We start from the raw sequence: 19,599 nt of genomic DNA, 5'->3' as shown, positions 1-19,599 counted from the left end.
TTTTCTGTTTAACTCACCACTTAAAAAAGAAAGTATCGATGGCACAAAAACGAGCAGTAAGAATAATATATGGTGTTTACCCGCGAACGTCCTGTAGGTACCTTATCAAAGACCTTTGCTTTTAAACTGCGCCGTAAAAATACATATGAGGGTTATTCGGAAAGTAAGGAACGATCGGTCGCGAAATGGAAAATACAGTGAAAATCTGATGACGCTTTGCACAAATGCGTTGGGCACTGTGTCTAGTACGCCCATCGATCGCATCATGTCGCTCGTTTCAGTTCTGAGTTCACAGTGAGAACGTAAAGATGGCTAGAAATTAGCGTCTCCCACCAAATATGAGAGCCTGGCGAAAGATTTCGTCTGAAGCTATGCAGTCCACATAACATAACTGTCATGTGGTTCATTCTACACGACAATTCTCGGCCGCACTCTGCATGGGCAAGGAAGATGGTCCTGCAGCGTTTTCGATGGGAAGTGTTCGATCACCCACAATACAGCGCGTAATTGGCTACCCCTGAGGTCCATCTCTGCTCAAATGAACCGCTGGCTATGAAGAAAATATTTTCACACAGACAACGAGCTGCAATCAAGAGTAGAAAATTGTCGAGAAACAATGGCGGCTGTCTTCTATAACGAGAGAACTGAAAAGTTGGTACAACGCTACGACAGATGACTAAGTCTGAGCGGCGGCTATGTAGAAAAGTGGTTGGAAGGTATAGCTAAGCATTGCAAATAAAACAGTTTTCATTTTCACTGTGGTTTCTATTTCGATACCTATCGTTCCTTACTTTCCGAATAGCCCTCGTATATTCATTTACGAAATTCATCATAAATAATCCGCGATAGTTGAGAGGAACAGTGAGATCCATACCTACAACACCAGAGCGGAAGAAAGACCATCATTACCTATTATTAAAGCTGTCAGTGGCTCAGAAAGGAGTTCAATATTGTTGTTGTTGTGGTCTTCAGTCCTGAGACTGGTTTCATGCAGCTCTCCATGCTACTCTATCCTGTGCAAGCTTCTTCATCTCCCAGTACCTATTTCAACCTACATCCTTCTGAATCTGCTTAGTGTATTCATCTCTTGGTCTCCCTCTACGATTTTTACCCTCCACGCTGCCCTCCAATACTAAATTGGTGATCCCTTGATGCCTCAGAACATGTCCTACCAACCGATCCCTTCTTCTAGTCAAGTTGTGCCACAAAACAAACTTCTCTTCTCCCCAATCCTATTCAATACTTCTTCATTAGTTATGTGATCTACCCTTCTAATCTTCAGCATTCTTCTGTAGCACCACATTTCGAAAGCTTCTATTCTCTTCTTGTCCAAATTATTTATCGTCTATGTTTCACTTCCATATATGGCTACACTCCATACAAATACTTTCAGAAATGACTTCCTGACACTTAAATCTATACTCGATGTTAATTCGACTACATTCCATTATCCTCGTTTTGCTTTTTTTTATGTTCATCTTATATCCTCCTTTCAAGACACTATCCATTCCGTTCAACTGCTCTTCCAAGTCCTTTGCGGCAACAAAAATCATCGAGCATTTGTACAATAACATAAAAGTTTGACATGTAACAAAGCAAATTTTAAAATCTAACCTAAAATAATTTCTACTGGACAATTACTTTTTAATCCATGGACAAATTTTATTTAAAATTGGTAGCCTGTAAAAAAATCTAAAAATAACAGAACTAAGAAAACACATGCTTTAAGTGAGGCAGCATGAGTCGGACTAAATAAATAATGTGTTCATTAATGTTAACACTAATCATGCATACATATACTGTAAACTGTCTCGTTCCACATCATTTCGATAACGGAATTGTTGAAATGATATATGGAACATGCAACTAACTAAATAGCTAACTAACTAGTAGGTGATTTGGAGGCATACGGAGTGCGCAGTTTAGAACACGGAGGCTGCAAGAGCGGCTTTAACCCGGCTGGACATCAAGAGAAACTGAACTTAGACGACAGGTATTGGTACGCCATTCCATCCTGATTCAACTCTATACCAGAGTTCATCAGCAGCACAGGCTGGCGCGTGTGCCCTTCCAGACACTCAGAAACCACGGCCAGTCATATGCAGAATGTACTGGCTAGGGCAACAGCCGAATACCCACTGTATTGACAGGACAGCAGGCTAACATGAAGTCCTGTATTATGATGATGAAATTCAACGTCGCGATGACATCGACTACAGCGTGCAGTCACTGGTCTTAACGTGTCATAAGTGTAATGTCTGCTGTGAAGGCACACAGTTCAGTGTGTGTCAAAGGTTCAAAATGGTTCAAATGGCTCTGAGCACTATGGTACTTAACTTCTGAGGTCATCAGTCCCCTAGAACCTAGAACTACTTAAACCTAGCTAACCTAAGGACATCACACACATCCATGCCCGAGGCAGGATTCGAACCTGCGACCGTAGCGGTCGCGCGGTTCCAGACTGTAGCGCCTAGAACCGCTCGGCCACTCCGGCCGGCTGTGTCAAAGGTATCCATACTACATACTCGATCTGTCTCCAGAAGGTGGCGCAATAGTTAGCACACTGGACTCTCATTCCGGGGTACGATGGTTCAAATCACCGTCCGCCCATCCAGATTTAGGTATTTCGCTCTAGGCAAATGCCGGGATGGTTCCTTTGAATTGGCACGTCCTATTTCCTTTCTCCCATCCGAGCGTGTGTCCCGCTCCGTCTCTAATGACCTCGATGTCGACGGGTCGTTGAACCCTAATAGTCCTTCTTTTTAATTCAGAGAACATAAATAGCGTATCACAGATTTTTCAACCGTAGAAGTAACACAATAATTTGAGAATTCCGTTAGCAGCAGGAACTGCCGATTGACAGTTACATTATTACCTCTATTTTCTTGCAGTTACGTACTGTTGAATGCACAGCCCGACTTTGCGCCTTCAGGAGGGGGTTCACATACTTTTAACCATATAGTGCATTTCGGAAACATTCACTAATAATTCCTTTATGTGTATATTATCGCTTCATCTATCAGTTCACTCAAAGCATCGAGCAGAACCCAGCTGAAAACCTTACAACGGGCTCGATTAATTATTGTCTACATTTTGCCGTCTTTCGCTAAAGAAATATTTTTTGATTGAGAATCTAAAACAGAGTATCATTCGTCATTTCACGATGGTTCCTTACGACAGACATGGTTTTCTGAGATGTTATTTGATGAATGAAAAAGGCGTTTCAGAACATTAGTGTTTTCGTAAATAAAATTCTTTCTGTGACTAACTAATCCCCACACAAACATTTTTCTGCCATAAAAATCTATCTTTTATATATAAGAACTGCAGATGACGTACACACACATTTTTATGTATAGATACTTATCATGTGAGACACAAAAGACCCTCACATCAGGAACTCAATTGCGTTAGCGTGAGTGTAAAATTTTAGGAGGTTCTTCGCGTCCATATAGTTGATTTCTGGACTTATTCCCCTTCTCCGCCTGGCAATCATAACACAACAATAAAAACACGAAAACATGTAGAAAAAACTTTAGACTATTTACAAACAGATGGAGTACATTGCCTTTCTCCAAATTAATCTCACGTTATGTGAAGTCAAGAAGGGAGTCAAGCCACAGAAATAAGAAAGGGAAGATGAAAAATTTCAAGATTATCCTATAGCAGTTGCGTAAAATTGCGGAAAAGGCCAAAATGATGGTTGAAATGGAATGCGATAGTAATTTCAGCAGTTTGTGCGCCTTTGGATGTCTTTCCACCCTTTGTCTGTGTGACAGCGATGTCGCAAACAATACAAAAGTATTTTAAAATATAGTAACAAGCTATAAGTGTATTAAAATTGGACACAACCTGCCGCTGTTTACCGTTCACTAAAATTGTTACTGGAAGGCGGTGTCAGAGGGCCATGGTGTTAGCACATTGTTCTACAGGCCTTTATGGCGGCTTCTGAAACCAGACCCTCTATTTCTTCTTTGTGTAACTCCTAACGTGTTAGTAAAAATGGAATGTCTCACCCAAGCAGAAAAATCCTTTGATCTGACAATGAATGGAGAAAATACTAACTGCCTAGATTCCACAGCTGTTGCTCGTAGTAACCTAGCAGGACCGATCTTTCTGTAGTTATAAGGATTCCATATTCCCTATACCTCTATTATGTGACAGATAATGATGATCGTCTGAAGTACGTAATTCATCTTTTTTTTTTAAGCCAAGGCCTTGCAGTACCTTTCTTCATCAAAATACACTCCAAGATGAAAAGGACGACGCACCACGAAAGAATTATCCCAGTGGGATGGAAATCGGTAGATATAATGTACATGTACAGACAAATAAGTATTTAAAATTTATAAAAAATTGGGTGGTTTATTTAAGAGAAAGAGCTTCACAAATTGAGCAAGTCAATAACACGTTGGTTCACGTCTGGTCCTAATGTAAGCAGTTGATTGAGTGATTGATTGATTGACTGAATTGTTGGACGTCATGAGGAATATCGTGCCAAACTCTGACTGACTGATTAAATTGTTGGATGTCCTCTTGAGGGATATCGTGGCACATTCTGTCAAATTAATGCGTCAGATCGTCAAAATCCCGAACTGGTTGGAGGGCCTTGTCCATAATACTCCAAACGTTCTCAGCTGGGGAGAGATCCTGCGACCTTGCCGGCCAAGGTGGGGTTCGGCAAACACGGAGACAAGCAGTAGAAACTTTCGGCGTGTGCGGCCGGGCATTATCTTGCTAAAGTGTAACACCAGGATTTCTTGCCATGAAGGGCAACAAAACGGCGCGTAGAATATCGTCGACGTTCCGCTCTGTTGTAAGGGTGACGACCAAAGATATGCTGCTATGAAATGAAGTGACATCCCAGACCATCACTGCTGGTTGTTGGGTAGTATGGCGGGCGACAGACAGGTTGGTATTCCACCGAAGTCCGGGGCGGCTCCAGACACGTCTTCGCTTGTCATCGCGGCCCAATCCGAAGCAGGACTCATCAGTGAAGACAATTTTATTCCAGTCAATGAGAATCCAGGCCGAAGACGTATGCGTGGCCATATATGAACACCATGTCGCCTTTTTCTCCACTTTAATAACTGACCATGTATACCTTACACTTGACCAGCTGCTTCCTCTGTTGCATCGTTCACTACTCGCCTTACGGAACGGTTTCTCTGCACTCTACATAATACTGGAGTAAATTAGGCAGGGGCCATTTGTGTATCGAGTGCTTGTTTCTTACTGAAAATGAGTTGGTGTAATCCATCTCCTCAACACATACGCTACTGGCCATTAAAATTGCTACACCAAGAAGAAATGCATATGATAAACGGGTATTCATTGGACAAATATATTATACTGGAACTGACATGTGATTACATTTTCACGCAATTTGGCTGCATAGATCCTGAGAAATCAGTACCCAGAACAACCACCTCTGGCCGTAATAACGGCCTTGATACGCCTGATCATTGGGTCAAACAGAGCTTCGATGGGGTGTACAGGTACAGCTGCCTATGCAGCTTCAACACGATACCACAGTTCATCAAGAGCAGTGACTGGCGTATTGTGACGAGCCAATTGCTCAGCCACCATTGACTAGACGTTTTCAGTTGGTGAGAGATCTGGAGAATGTGCTGGCCAGGGCAGCAGTCGAACATTTTCTGCATCCAGAAAGGCCCGTACAGGACCTGTAACATGCGGTCGTGCATTATCCTGCTGAAATGTAGGGTTTCGCAGGGATCGAATGAAGAGTAGAGCCACTGGTCGTAACACATCTGAAATGTAACGTCCACTGTTCAAAGTGCTGTCAATGCGAACAAGAGGTGACCGAGACGTGTAACCAATGGCACAACATACCATCACGCCGGGTGATACGCCAGTATGGCGATGACGCATACACGCTTCATATGTGCGTTCACCGCGATGTCGCCAAACACGGATGCGACCATCGTGATGCTGTAAACAGAACCTGGATTCATCCGAATAAATTACGTTTTGCCATTCGTGCACCCTGGTTCGTCGTTCAGTACACCATCGCAGGCGCTCCTGTCTGTGATGCAGCGTCAAGGGTAACCGCAGCCGTGGTCTCCGAGCTGATAGTCCATGCTGCTGCAAACGTCGTCGAACTGTTCGTGCAGATGGTTGTTGTCTTGCAAACGTCCCCATCTGTTGACTCAGGGATCGAGACGTGGCTGCACAATCCGTTACACCAATGTTGATAAGATGCCTGTCATCTCGACTGCTACTGATACGAGGCCGTTGGGATCCAGCACGGCGTTCCGTATTACCCTCCTGAACCCACCGAATCCATATTCTGCTAACAGTCATTGGATCTCGGCCAACGCGAACAGCAATGTCGCGATACGATAAACCGCAATCGCGATAGGCTACAATCCGACCTTTATCAAAGTCGGAAACGTAATGGTACGCATCTCTCCTCCACACGAGGTATCACAACAACGTTTCATCAGGCAACGCCGGTCAACTACTGTTTGTGTATGAGAAATCGGTTGAAAACTGTCCTCATGTCAGCACGTTGTAGGTGTCGCCACCGGCGCCAACCTTGTGTGAATGCTCTGAGAAGCTAATCATTTGCATATCACAGCATCCTCTTCCTGTCAGTTAAATTTCGCGTCTGTAGCACGTCATCTTCCTGGTGTAGCAATTTTAATGGTCAGTAGTGTACATCACTGTAGTAGTTTGTGATAGGGGATGTGGTGCCACTTTCTTCTTTACAGTACCAGCACTTCACTACCAACGTACGTTGATTGGAAAAATTTTCTATTGTTTTGATTCTAGGATTCGTCCCGGCTGTCCCCCCCCCCCCCCCTGCCCCCGTCCGCCCCCTCTAACTGTGGCAAATGTTTATGAATATCCTGTATAGGAGCACCAGTATATCATAGAATTCATCATGTACATCAGTGAACTGAAAACGTTTAATCTGTCGGTATAATTGTTGTGCCTTCCACGGGTACGCTGAGATCTATGATGCTTTAGATAACAATCCCTGCAGGAGCTGCATAAGTAACTGGAAGTAAGTTTTAAGTATGTTGAATATAGGTGTCAGAGATGCACCAGTGTCTCTTACCATTCCTGTAATCGATTGGCTTTGGCGTGGTGGTGGCCGTCGCCTCTGTCTCTGTTGAGAGATCGGGCTTTTCTGTGACGAGGGCCGTCGTCTCCGCCTCGACAGCTGCCTGTGCAGCAGTCGTCCTCGCGGTAGTCGTGGTAGTGGTGGTGGTGGTGGTGGTGGTGGGTGTGGTCGAGACGGTGGTGGTCGTGGTGGGCCGAGGTCGCGTCGAGCTGGGCCGCTTAGTCGGCCTCCGCGTCGTCGAAGGTCTGGTCGTCGAACCCACCGGCCGCCTGTCGTGTTGCAAGTCACTCCTTGTATCATAGCAGCTCACCCACAACACAACAGCAATGCGTATGCAACAGTGAACAGTGTGGTTCGTGAAGTGTTTCCTGGAACCAAGGCCGCTCTGCGGTTATGTGTTCCACCAACATTGGCGAGTTCGTGATCCGTTTCTCATATGTGGAATCCATTTTAGAGTTTCCATAGATTCTGAAAGCAATTCCATTAGTTTTAATTGTGCAATGGTTAGCCAAGTGTCCATTTCTTGGAGAAAATCGAGCGAACTGCTCTGTCTCTGAAGATTCTGATCTTGGCGCAAGGTGCAGATCCGCAACCACCACCACCACCACCACCAACACCGCCACCATCACCGACACGTTTCCACTGTTCTTGCATAAACATTGCTGCATTGATGACTTAAGATAATTTTCTTGATTAACTCTGGATGCAAACGTTAGAATTCTTTGACTGTCTGAAACGACATTAGACATAAATTCTCTAGAAAAGCAGAATATGAAGTATATGCAAGAGCCATTTACATCAAATCTGTTCCATCAAAAAACTCTGTAATATGATTCTGAAAGTAGTACTTACGCTATTAATAGGAAACAACATTCAGCAGTTTGATTGGTTTTCATTTGGAAAGTTTTAACATGTCATTTACGAAAAATACTAAATATCTGCTGTTACCTTTTTAGAGATATCTCTGGAATGCTGTCTTCACCTTAGTTAAAAGTTATAAATTTTTTTTTGCAGATAATCATCATTTTTAATACTACAAGTTCTTGGCGTGAATTTCAGAACCCTTCGGTATTAAAGACATAGCTTACGAGTTGGCAAACGTCATGTCGATATTTTTATTTGCTCTTAGCTGTTGCTCTCGAGTTTAATGGTATTTTACTCGATGGCCATCGAACATACAAACGACGTAAATGAATATGAGTTTCTTAATTCATATCCAAATATCCATAACTAGCGTAAACTACAGTTGTTCTCAGATTTAGACGGTGACGAAACAGCTATCATCTATTCCGTAACAAATTTGCTTACCAGAGGAATGAAAGTCGTCATTGATATCATTAGACATCACGCACTCCCACGAGAATGATCGAGCGAAATTGCCGCGGACTTGTTTTCTGCTCCTCTTTAGATTCGTTGGAAAGCTCCGCTAAATTGTACCTTCATTAATCTGTAAAACATTATGTAGTGTCACCGCCAGACACCACACTTGCTAGGTGGTAGCCTTTAAATCGGCCGCGGTCCGTTAGTATACGTCGGACCCGCGTGTCGCCACTGTCAGTGATTGCAGACCGAGCGCCGCCACACGGCAGGTCTAGAGAGACTTCCTAGCACTCGCCCCAGTTGTACAACCGACTTTGCTGGCGATGGTTCACTGACAAAATGCGCTCTCATTTGCCGAGACGATAGTTTAGCATAGCCTTCAGCTACGTCATTTGCTACGACCTAGCAAGGCGCCATTATCAGTTACTATTGATATTGATTCATGTACCGTCAAAGCCGAAGTTCTTCATTAACGGATTAAAGTTAAGTATTCCACCAGCTACGTCCTTTTTTCTAAATTCTAGTTTCCTTGTCCTGTTCCAGACCTCACGCCAGCCTGCGTGAGCTAAAGCGCGTGCCTTTCGGCCTCCTCTAGTAACACGGTGTTGGCTCTCCTGCCAACCAAAACACATTATCTTCTTATGCTCGATACGTATTTACTGTTGGGTCAGTGCATCATGGTGGGAAACAGGTTGGTTATAACTTGCATGTGTATGCTATCATATGGCCTCTTATGGAAGGAGACCGGCAGGTATGAAACACAGGATGAGATGAAATTTCGCACAGATATTCTTCAGTGAAATAAATGTATATCTATTTCTCCTTTTAGTTCTACACTTTCTAGTTTTTGAGGAAATGGATATAGGAAGTTTTACTGTCGCCCAAGTCCTAATGTCTACAGACCGTTTGAGCGGGGGCGTGTGAAGGTGTAATGCTCTGGGGACATGGACGCGGTTTAAATTCCGTCTTCAGATGTTGAAAAAAGTCAGTCTATATAAAATAACTCTTTTGGAAAATAATCGTTGCAATGTTCAATAGCATTTTATTCGTTTGATGCGGAAAAAAATCGCGTATACTAGTCAAATTCTAATTTTCGTTTCCTTTCGCGATTAATATTTTTTCCATTGTGTATTAGTATGTTACTATAAACTTATACTTTCATATCAAAAATAGCCCAAACACCATTATACTATGACATTAACGTAATTTCAGCTTACACATTCTACACTTCACGGGCGTTGCTATGTAACTTCTCGTAGAAACAGCAGAAACCAAATGTTGCAAATAAATGACACAATTTGCACTGGCACTGCTTCCCCATCTAATGGATAATGAAATATCGATTATGTTTTGGAAAGTGTGTTTTAATAAGAGAAAGAGTTCCCTCAATATCAGAAGGTGGACTTCAACCCGAGTCCGTAAATGCCTTTACTATTTGACAACCTGACCGTTTCGCAACTGGTTGTAACCGTTAGGATTCAACGAACAATAAACTTCTATTTCGGTTTTATAAAGAAAATAACTGTGGAATGTGAAGTTAAAGGTCGAAATAGGTGACGATTGCTTTTATTGAAGAACGAATGTGTGGAATATCATCTATATCCATGACACAGTTGCCATCTAATTCTTGTTAGTTTAAATATTTGTTTAAAATGATGTTCCGTGACGCAGAATATGATTTAGTAACACCAACAAGAGGATAATAGACTTTATGTAAACTACCCGGAACTAAAATGAAGAGAAAAATCAGCGGAACATACTCAATATTTTTTACAAGTTGAGCATTCCATACAAATAAAGTTAGTCCGCAAAAGAAAAGACAGAGTTATCTAGGTATTCAGCAAAATATGAGTTTCGTTTGAATTATTGCCTATGGCTTAAAATATCAACACTTAAAATAAGTGTAATGGTTTTCGCTGGAAACGGAATAACAAGTTAAATAATAATGGACTTCGAAATGTTCTAATTACAGCAAAATGATACTGATCATTCATGAGTTACTACATGAGACTGAGAGAATAATGCTTGAAATCTAAGAAATATATATCAAAACATAATGGCAAGAGTATATACACAAAATACTGAAGGAAGGAAGGTTGCATGTACTGTCGATGCCAACATTATTCGAGGTGGTGCTCTAGTTTTTAGACAAATACACCGAAACCAATTGGGGTGGTCTTGTTGAAAAACTCGTTTTGCCATTTACCTGTACTGCTTTGATGTTACTATAATATTTCATTAGAGCGAGGGGGAACATTGGTGAATTAAATTAAATAGTGCCTCGGAGATTAGTGGACTGCTATTGGCGGAAGAGGAATTACGAGGCGAGGAAGTGCAGTGGTTAATGCACGAGACTCGTATTCTGTAGCAGTTGAGTTCAAATTTCCCTCCAGCTCTTCAGATTTTGGTTTCATGTTTTTTCTCCCACATCGCATAAACTGAATGCAGGGATGGTTCCTGTAGGACACACAGGCGCCTTTATTGTCCTGCCCGAGCTTTTGCTCCATCTTTAACGAGCACATCGTCAATGGGATGTTGAATCCTGATCTTCTTCCTTTGGGAAGCGAAACTTGGAATGGTATTACCGCATCTGAGTCTCGAAGCTGCTACGCACCTTTCGACAGGGAGATAAGTTGACTATAGATGTAGAGTGTTGGTGATGGCGACCTTTTGGTAGCACATAGTGGATTCGTGCACCGGCTCCTCATGTGGTGTGGTTAAATTAATTGTGGTCAGATGATGGCTATGATAATCTAAGCCAGTCACAGTCAACAGACTGTTACTTTTTATTCTTATATAAAGTAAAAAATCGAAGGAATTCCCACATGTTGCCAAGATTACTGTAAAACTATAACACAGTACATCACACTACGCTCCAGTGCTCTTTCGTACTTTTCGATGTTATTTTATCAAGAATATAAGTATTTTCTTTGTTTCTTTGTCGATGATGATCAATTGTAATATAGTGGTATTAATTTGAAGTAAGCAGATGCAAACGATTTCATACATTTTGGAAAGTAAACACACTGGCAGTGACATGGATATTGCATTGCATACAATCAAAGATATGATCTGGATGGTATAATGAGCACAGAATGCCGTTTCCGCTAGATGCGCAGATGGCAGGGCAGGCGTGGGAAGAACAGGAATGGTGGGGGTTACTGGCAGGCGCTGTAGGGGAAATGCTGAGCACTGGAGGAGAAGTGCCATTCTAAACTGAAGCCTACACACACATTTTCTGTAAATATTAAGTGGGGCCCTCCACACCTATACTTGCATGGTAGTCATTCTAAAGATCTACTGTCACCTCTGCTTTGGTTAGTATCTAAAAATAATTTTGCCAAAAACGCAGCGATTTATTTTCGCCTGCCTTGTTAACCATTAACTTTCAGAGAAGCATCATGAGTGTCGAATTTTGAGTAAAACCTACACATTTCTCTGGTTGCCACGTTAAAATTTGCTTCTTTTGCCAAAACACAGTGGGGTTTACACAGTCTCACCTCACTAACATATCATGCAGATGCAGTTGAAAAGAATTCTGAGAAAGCGGTTTATTAATTGAGGAACTGACGAAATGTAAAGTCAGAATCTTGTGAAACATATCCTTGGTACAAAATAAACGTGTAATGACTTCACTTACGTTATTTTAAAACCTATAGTATTCCTCATCTCATTGGCCATCGATGGCCCATAATAATTACATACTTTCATTGGGAAAGTCCGTAATTAGTGGAATAACAGGGTAAATAATAAAGTTTTGCATAATAACCATATGGCAAAATACTCTCCTCTTAGTATGCTATCATTTGCCAAAATCTCATTTCGATATCTCAAACCATTTATGAAATATAAGGAATGGTGTGGATGTTCCACTTGGACTTTATCAACAGCGCAGTGCGATCGCAAATGAGTGCGCTACGTCAGATCAATTTTCTCGAGAGAGATAGAGACCTTCACCCAAGTGTAAATAAATATTTAGTATGTTAGCTAAACTTCATATGCAGCAACATATTATGTAATATGCACCAAACTCAAAATCATATTGGCCCCTCGTTTCCATTGCAAACTTTTTCGAATATCGGGCAGTGTCTTACTGCCACTTAAATATCACAATAACTATGACCATTAACGAAATGATGGGCACATCATAATGAATCTGACATATTAAAGTATAAATGAAGCAAATACGAAATTTTTTGTCGAATGGTTTCTGTAAAATCGTTTGAGAAAGATTACAGAGCGGGCGCCTCGATTCTGTCACTGCCAAATGGCCAAAAGGTTTCAGACACGGTCGGCCTCCCCTTCCAAACAAACGAATGAACTCGCCCAAGCGCTCTGGACGAAAATTAGTCACTGCGCATCGGCCACCTTATCCTAAGCAGACTATACGTAGAATCTGTGACATATGAAGGAGCGAGAGAGTCGGAAGCAAGAAGTGAAAGATCTGCGAGGAAAAAGCGCGAGCAAGTGAGTGTATATGACTACAGCGTGGCGGCAATGTGTGTAGCAAGGCCTAGTGGATGTCAAGTGGAAGTAGCTATGCAGACCACAATAAAGTGTACATTAATGAAGAGGCTTACGACAATTATAAAGGAAAACTACTGTGTGGCTAAAGGATATTTAAAAACTGCTCACAACTGGAAGATGAGCCATGGTCAATGTAACTGCGGCCGACAAAATAATACGTCGCACCAGGAGCTTCACGTGAAGTAAGACAGTACCATTTGAGGCAACCAGCAATGTAAAAGACTTGCCAGTTTTGTAAAGTTTTCTTTGGATGATATCTTTAGTGTGTGTGACTTAGTCATAGCCTTTTAGTATTTACTGCTGTAAGCAAGGTCGATGTCTTATCATTGTAACAGCCGAGAATCGTATTATGAATGAGGGAAATATTTCAATATAAAAATGATGAATTCGCCACAAATTAAAGCTAAACTTCTCTCTTAAATTGAAAGAGCAATTCCTTTTAGTTAATCAAAGCCATTATGTAAATTTTGGACTTCAGCAATATTAATTAACTATTTGAAAGTTATGTTCATATTCTGCTGAAATTCCGGAATCTGGCAGAAGATAGTGGATTTTATAAACTTCTTCAAATACACACATCAAAAAAAGTTTTGCATCACCTCAATTCAAAGTGTTCCGGAACCTGTACAGAAAACTGGAATAGAGATCAACATAAGCATCATTTCCGCCCCTTTTATTGCTCATGAAAGCCACACATTTCATGTTGTACCACCATACAGAGAGACCTTCAGACGTGGTGGTCCAGATTGCTGTACACACCGGTATCTATAATACCCAGTAGCACGTCCTCTTGCATTGATGCATGCCTGTATTCGTCGTGGCATACTATCCACAAGTTCATCAAGGCACTGTTTGTCCAGATTGTCCCACTCCTCAATGGCGATTCGGCGTAGATCCCTCAGAGTGGTTAATGGGTCACGTCGTCCGTAAAACGCCCTTTTCAAACTATCCCAGGTATATTCGATAGGGTTCACGTCTGGAGAACATGCTGCCCACTCTAATCGAGCGATGTCGTTATCCTGAAGGAAGTTATTCACAAGATGTGCACGATGGAGTCGCGAATTGTCGTCCATGAAGACGAATGCCTAGCCAATATGCCTGCGATATGGTTGCACTAACGGTCGGAGGATGACATTCACGTATCGTACACCCACTATGGTGCCTTCCATCACCACCAGCGGCGTACGTCGGCCCACATAATGCCGCCCCAAAACAGCAGGGAACCTCCACCTTGCTGCACTCGCTGGACAGGCTGTCTAAGGCGTTCAATATGATCAGGGTGCCTTCTAACACGTCTCCAACGATTGTCTGGTTGAAGGCATATGCGACACTCATCGTTGAAGAGAACGTGATGTCAATTCTGAACGGCCCATTCGGCATGTTGCTGGGCCCATCTGTACCGCGCTGCGTGGTGTCGTGGTTGCAAAGATGGACCTCGCCATGGACGTCGAGAGTGAAGTTGCGCATCATGCAGCCTATAGCGCACAGTTTGAGTCGTAACACGACGTCCGGTGGTTGCACGAAAAGCATTACTCAACATGGTGGCGTTGCTGTCACGGTTCCTCCGAGCCATAATCCGTAGGTAGCGGTCATCCACTGCAGTAGTAGCCCTTGGCGGCCTGAGCGAGGCATGTCATCGACAGTTCCTGTCTCTCTGTATCTCCTCCATGTCCGAACAACATCGCTTTGGTTCACTCCTGGGCCCCTGGACACTTCCCTTTCTTGACACAAAGTAACAATGCGGACGCGATCGAACCACGGTATTGGCCGTCTAGGTATAGTTGAAATACAGACAACTCGAGCCGTGTACCTCCTTCCTGGTTGAATGACTGGAACTGATCGGCTGTCGGACCCCATACGTCTAATAGGTCCATGATTGTTTACATCTTTGGGCTGGTTTAGTAACATCTCTGAACAGTCAAAGGGACTGTGTCTGTGATACAATATCCACAACCAACGTCTATCTTCGGGAGTTCTGAGAACTGGGGTGATGCAAACCTTTTTTTATGTGTGTATATTATTCATTTTGTGTGTCTCGTAATTTCATGTATCGATCTCTTGGTTATCGTATTTTGGCGTTGCATTAGTACATTGCTGCAATTTATGGTGTCATTATACTTAATTGTCATATTTTTGGCACTGAGTTTAAACTATTGGAAAGAGTGGTTAGTTAAAATCCATAACATTAAACATTACCGTGAGGTTACGCTAAGTCTCTCCGCGTCGATCGAGACAATAATTCATTGACCTTTGATTTTACTTAATTATAAAATGCTTAATATCAGAGTAACTGACCAAATAAATTTTGTGGTCGCCTGCGTATTAAATTGAGCTCCGTGTAAGCAATGACCGTTGTCCCCCATGCACGCGTCATTCATTGTTGTGGAAGTTCAAATTCAATTTAACTCATTCAGTTTTAAGAATAATTGTCCACTTCAGGGTTGGCGACCACATACTAGGTGATCAAAAAGTCAGTATAAATTTGAAAACTGAATAAATCACGGAATAATGTAGATAGAGAAGTACAAATTGACACACATGCTTTGGATGACATGGGGTTTTATTAGAACCAGAAAAATACAAAAGTTCAAAAAATGGCCGACAGATGGCACTTCATCTGATCAGAATAGCAATAATTAGCATAACAAAGTAAGACAAATCAAAGATGATGTTCTTTACAGGAAATGCTCAACATGCCCACCATCATTCCTCAACAATAGCTGTAGTCGAGGAATAATGTTGTGAACAGCACTGTAAAGCATGTCCAGCCTTATGGTGAGGCATTGGCGTCGGATGTTGTGTTTCAGCATCCCTAGAGATGTCGGTCGACCACGATACACTAGCGACTTCAGGTAACCCCAAAGCCAATAATCGCACGGACTGAGGTCTTGGGACCTGGGAGGCCAAGCATGACGTAAGTGGCGGCTGAGCACACGATCATCCCCAAACGATGCGCATCTGTCGGACATTTTGTGAAGTTTGTTTCTTTTTGGTTCTAATAAAACCCCATTTCATTCCAAGCACGTGTGTCAATTTTGACCTCTCTATCTACATTATTCCGTGGTTTATCAAGTTTTCAAATTTACACTGACTTTTTTGATCACCCGGTATCCATGTGTCATTATAACGAATACTTGTACACTTTCGATATATTTCCTTTGATGCCTTTTGCGCTAATGAAGCACACATAATGACAGTCGATTGCACAGATACCGAATGGTATGCGAGGATTACATTACTTTCCTAAATCATTTCAGTCAAATGCTGGGATGGTTCCTTCAACAAGACCACGGTCGTCACCTCTCCTCATAAAAGACAGATGTCTGCACGTTTGCCTTACAGCATAGTTTCGTTGACGGCGTTCTACATCACTGTAAAATGATTATTGGAGAAATAAACTACTGGGACTGATATGGAAGTAATTTTTGTTTACTATACCTTGTGGTACTCTGCGAGGACGACGGCCTTCTGGTGGTACTGGCGGTGGTTGGCCGCCTGTTGGGTGTCGACGGCCGCCTGGTGGGGGTGGCGGAGGGCCTCCTCGTGGTGGAGGCTGCCACAGCGGCTGCGGTGGCGGGGCGGCGAGTCGTCGAGCCCGTGCTGGGGCGGCGAGTCGGCCGACGAGTCGTGCTGCCGGGCTGCGTCGGCCGACGAGTAGGCCGACGAGTCGTGGACTGCGCCACTGGCGGCGCCACCGTCGTCACGTTGCGAGGCTTGTAGATCACCTCCTCCAGATCCTGGAAGTTGCCCTGCAGCGACTGCACTATCTTGTTCACGAACGCCTGCATCTTATCGTCGAACTTCTCGTCCTCCACGAATTCCGGCGTGGTAATGTCGTTGTCGTCCGGCACCAGTGGTACCTCGTGACTCGGCTCGGAGCTCGGTTCTGTCGCCAGCACAACTTGCAGAGTCTCCTGCTGCGATACGCTCATGTTCAGCTGCGGGTTCCGCACTGGTGGAAAGTTCACGAGGTCAGCGATTGAAGTTACCTGATCGTACTCCGTCGATGTCGAGTACGTCGTGGGTCTTTTAGTCACGGTAGTAGTACCTAAGGTTCCTGTCACAGCAGTAACTGTAGGAGGGCGTTTGGTAATAGGTGGGACGTGACTGGAGATTGGTCGGACTGTCACAGTAGTCGGTGGTCGGGAAGTAACTGGAGGGACTTTGACAGTCGTGCTTGCCAGTTTCGTCGCGGTTGAAGTAGAAGGTCTCTGTGAGAAGGAGGGTTTCTTCGTTACCGATTCACTAGTAACTTCGTCAGCTGCTGGTGTGTAGAAGGTGTATGGCGGAGGCCTCCTAGTGGAAATATGTGCTGTCGGAAAGTTTTGAGTGGTATAAGCTGAGTTAGGTGGGCTCAGCACTATTACCGTTGGAGCAGGTGGCTTAGAGTGAGTGGGAACAGATGTCAGAGGCACCTCTTGCAAGGTTGGGAAGACGACAGGACTCACAGAGTCCTTTTCTGGAAAGTTCAGAGCAGATGTTGTATATATTGAAGGTCTAGATGTCGTCTTTGTAGTATAATAAGTGGTAGAAGAAAATAGAGGTTTCTTTGAGGAGCTTTCGGTTCCCAGAGATGTCGGACTAAGAGTATTGTGGGAGGTCCACTGCGGTTTCTCATCGACAGACACCCAAGTGGAGAGCCCACTCTGCTGCCCGCTCGAGGCTGTAGATGTAAGTGTCACCTCAGGTAAAGGTTCGGGTTGAGGGTCCAGGATGTCGAGACCTGTCTCATTGAGCATAGTTATTATTTGGTTTATGGAGTCGGCATTATTACTGGTAATACTTGTACTCATTGGTGGTTTAGTGAATTTGTCGTCAGCACTGATGGTAGCTATTTGCACCATTCCATCGTCGTCTGGAGTCAGTTTCCTCGTAGTCGTCTCCTGTCTGAAAGTGTAATGTACTGCTGTCGTAAACACAGGTTTAGTCGTCGCTTTGCGCGTCGAAGAGTAAGAGTCTGGCGCGGTCGTGAATTTTGGGGACGAATACGTCAGTCTAGTGTCGTCGTTATCTGGTTGCGAGGGAGGAACATTTCCTGGCCTAGTGGAATCGGCAATAGGACTCGTTGTTGTGGAGAAAAGAGTGATATAGCCCCCAGGTGGCAGTGGCTGGGTGGTGAGTTTATTTTCAGGTGTGTGTTCTAAACCAGGCGAGCTGTAATATGTGGAGGAGAACGAAGTGGATTTACTGGTGCCGGCAGTTGAATAGGAAATTCCAGCAGTCGTCGAGGACTTCTCTGTAGTGTGGAGTAAGGGGCTGGCGTCTTGGGTCTGGGACACGTCTGCCGCTACCGCGTTACTGCCGACGTAGCTGAACGTGCTGAGCTCGGGCTCGGGCCGACTAGCTTCGAACAGAATGTCGGTCTCGGGCTCGTGAGGGCCGGACACGTTGTAGTGCGTGGCGGGCTCGAACAGGTCCTGCAGGTCGCCCGAGTCGTGGACGTGGGAGCCGTTCTGGTGGACGAGGACGGTGTCGGGCGGCGGCTGCGGCTGCGGCATGTGGGCCGGCGTCAGCAGAAGGCCGTCGAAGAGCCCGGGCGGGGGCGGCGGGGGCGGCGGGGGCGCCGCCGGCGACGGTGGCGGCGGCGCGTCGGCGGCGTTGAGCACGTCCTCCGCGGGGATGTCGTCGGGCAGGGCCAGCTCGTCGGCGTCGGGCGGCAGGCGGCAGCACGTACCGAACAGGAAGCCGTCGACGCAGGTCCCCACCACCGTGCCCATGCGTTGTGCGCACTCCAGGTTGAACATGCATACACCGCGCTCCGTGGGCTCCATCTCCGGCGAGCGGCACGCCTTCGGCACGATGCGGTACCCGCCGAACAGCTTGCGACCTGCACCGACACGATTAAACACATATACTTCACTATTTCGAGATGAATCAGGAATTTGAAAAACTATGTAACTTCAACGTTTTGTTGCTGTGGAACCAGCAGCACATTCATCTTGAGTATCTGACCGGAATAATTTAAGGTGGAACGATAACACAGACATAGCACTGGAGAAGGAAGCTGCGGGATAGAGACCTCTGGAAAGAATCCCAAAGAAGTGTAATTCATACCCGAAGAAGCTGCTTAAGAAACCGTTGGCCTACGAGTTGCTGAGTGTTTGAGGATCTGGCACCCTTACACATTTCGATTAAAGGAAGACAGAGGAAGTTCAAGGAACAACTCTGATATTTGTCACATGTAAGAGTAAGAGCGCTACAGAAACACATCAGAAAACTTCAATGGGAGGTTTGTAGAATTTAAAACAGTCTCTGAATGCAATTTTTTTCTTTATTTTATAACCGGTTTCGATCTATAGTCTCATCATGAGATACGTCTGTCTTACTACCCTACCACATAAATCATAAAAATTTGAAGCCAAGATAGGCATTTTCAAAAGATGTACAGCATAATAGAAGTGAATGGTAAACAATCATTAATTACCTGTAGTGTACGTTCACCGTCAGCATAGTGTGTTACTACCTACAAGCTGAGTTGCTTTCGCCGCAGCTGTAAGCACAGTATGATGACGGTGACCCTAAGTTAATGAAAATCTGCATTTGTTAACCGTGCAGTTTTGTTATATTGTACATCAGCTAACACTGCTTATCTTGGTTACAAGTTTTTATATACTGTATCCCAGTTTAGTAAGACAGACATATTTGATGATGACGATACAATC

At 44.0% G+C, this 19,599-nt stretch overlaps 1 protein-coding gene across 1 annotated transcript in view; it reads right to left on the bottom strand.

Moving 5' to 3' along the window:
• LOC126249139 (serine protease filzig) overlaps positions 1-19,599 on the bottom strand; it is a 213,455-nt gene that overhangs the window by 32,525 nt on the left and 161,331 nt on the right. The window contains exons 3-5 of the mRNA XM_049950793.1: positions 18,586-18,764; positions 16,376-18,426; positions 7,085-7,359 (exon numbers count right to left, since the gene is read on the bottom strand). Of these exons, the coding sequence (XP_049806750.1) occupies positions 7,085-7,359; positions 16,376-18,426; positions 18,586-18,764 (2,505 nt within the window). The remainder of the gene's footprint in view (positions 1-7,084; positions 7,360-16,375; positions 18,427-18,585; positions 18,765-19,599) is intronic.

The sequence above is a fragment of the Schistocerca nitens genome, chromosome 3 (genome assembly GCF_023898315.1).
Source record: "Schistocerca nitens isolate TAMUIC-IGC-003100 chromosome 3, iqSchNite1.1, whole genome shotgun sequence".
Taxonomy (NCBI): Eukaryota; Metazoa; Arthropoda; class Insecta; order Orthoptera; family Acrididae; genus Schistocerca; species Schistocerca nitens.
Note: the sequence above shows the minus strand (reverse complement) of the source record. Positions and strands in the feature narration are given on the sequence as shown.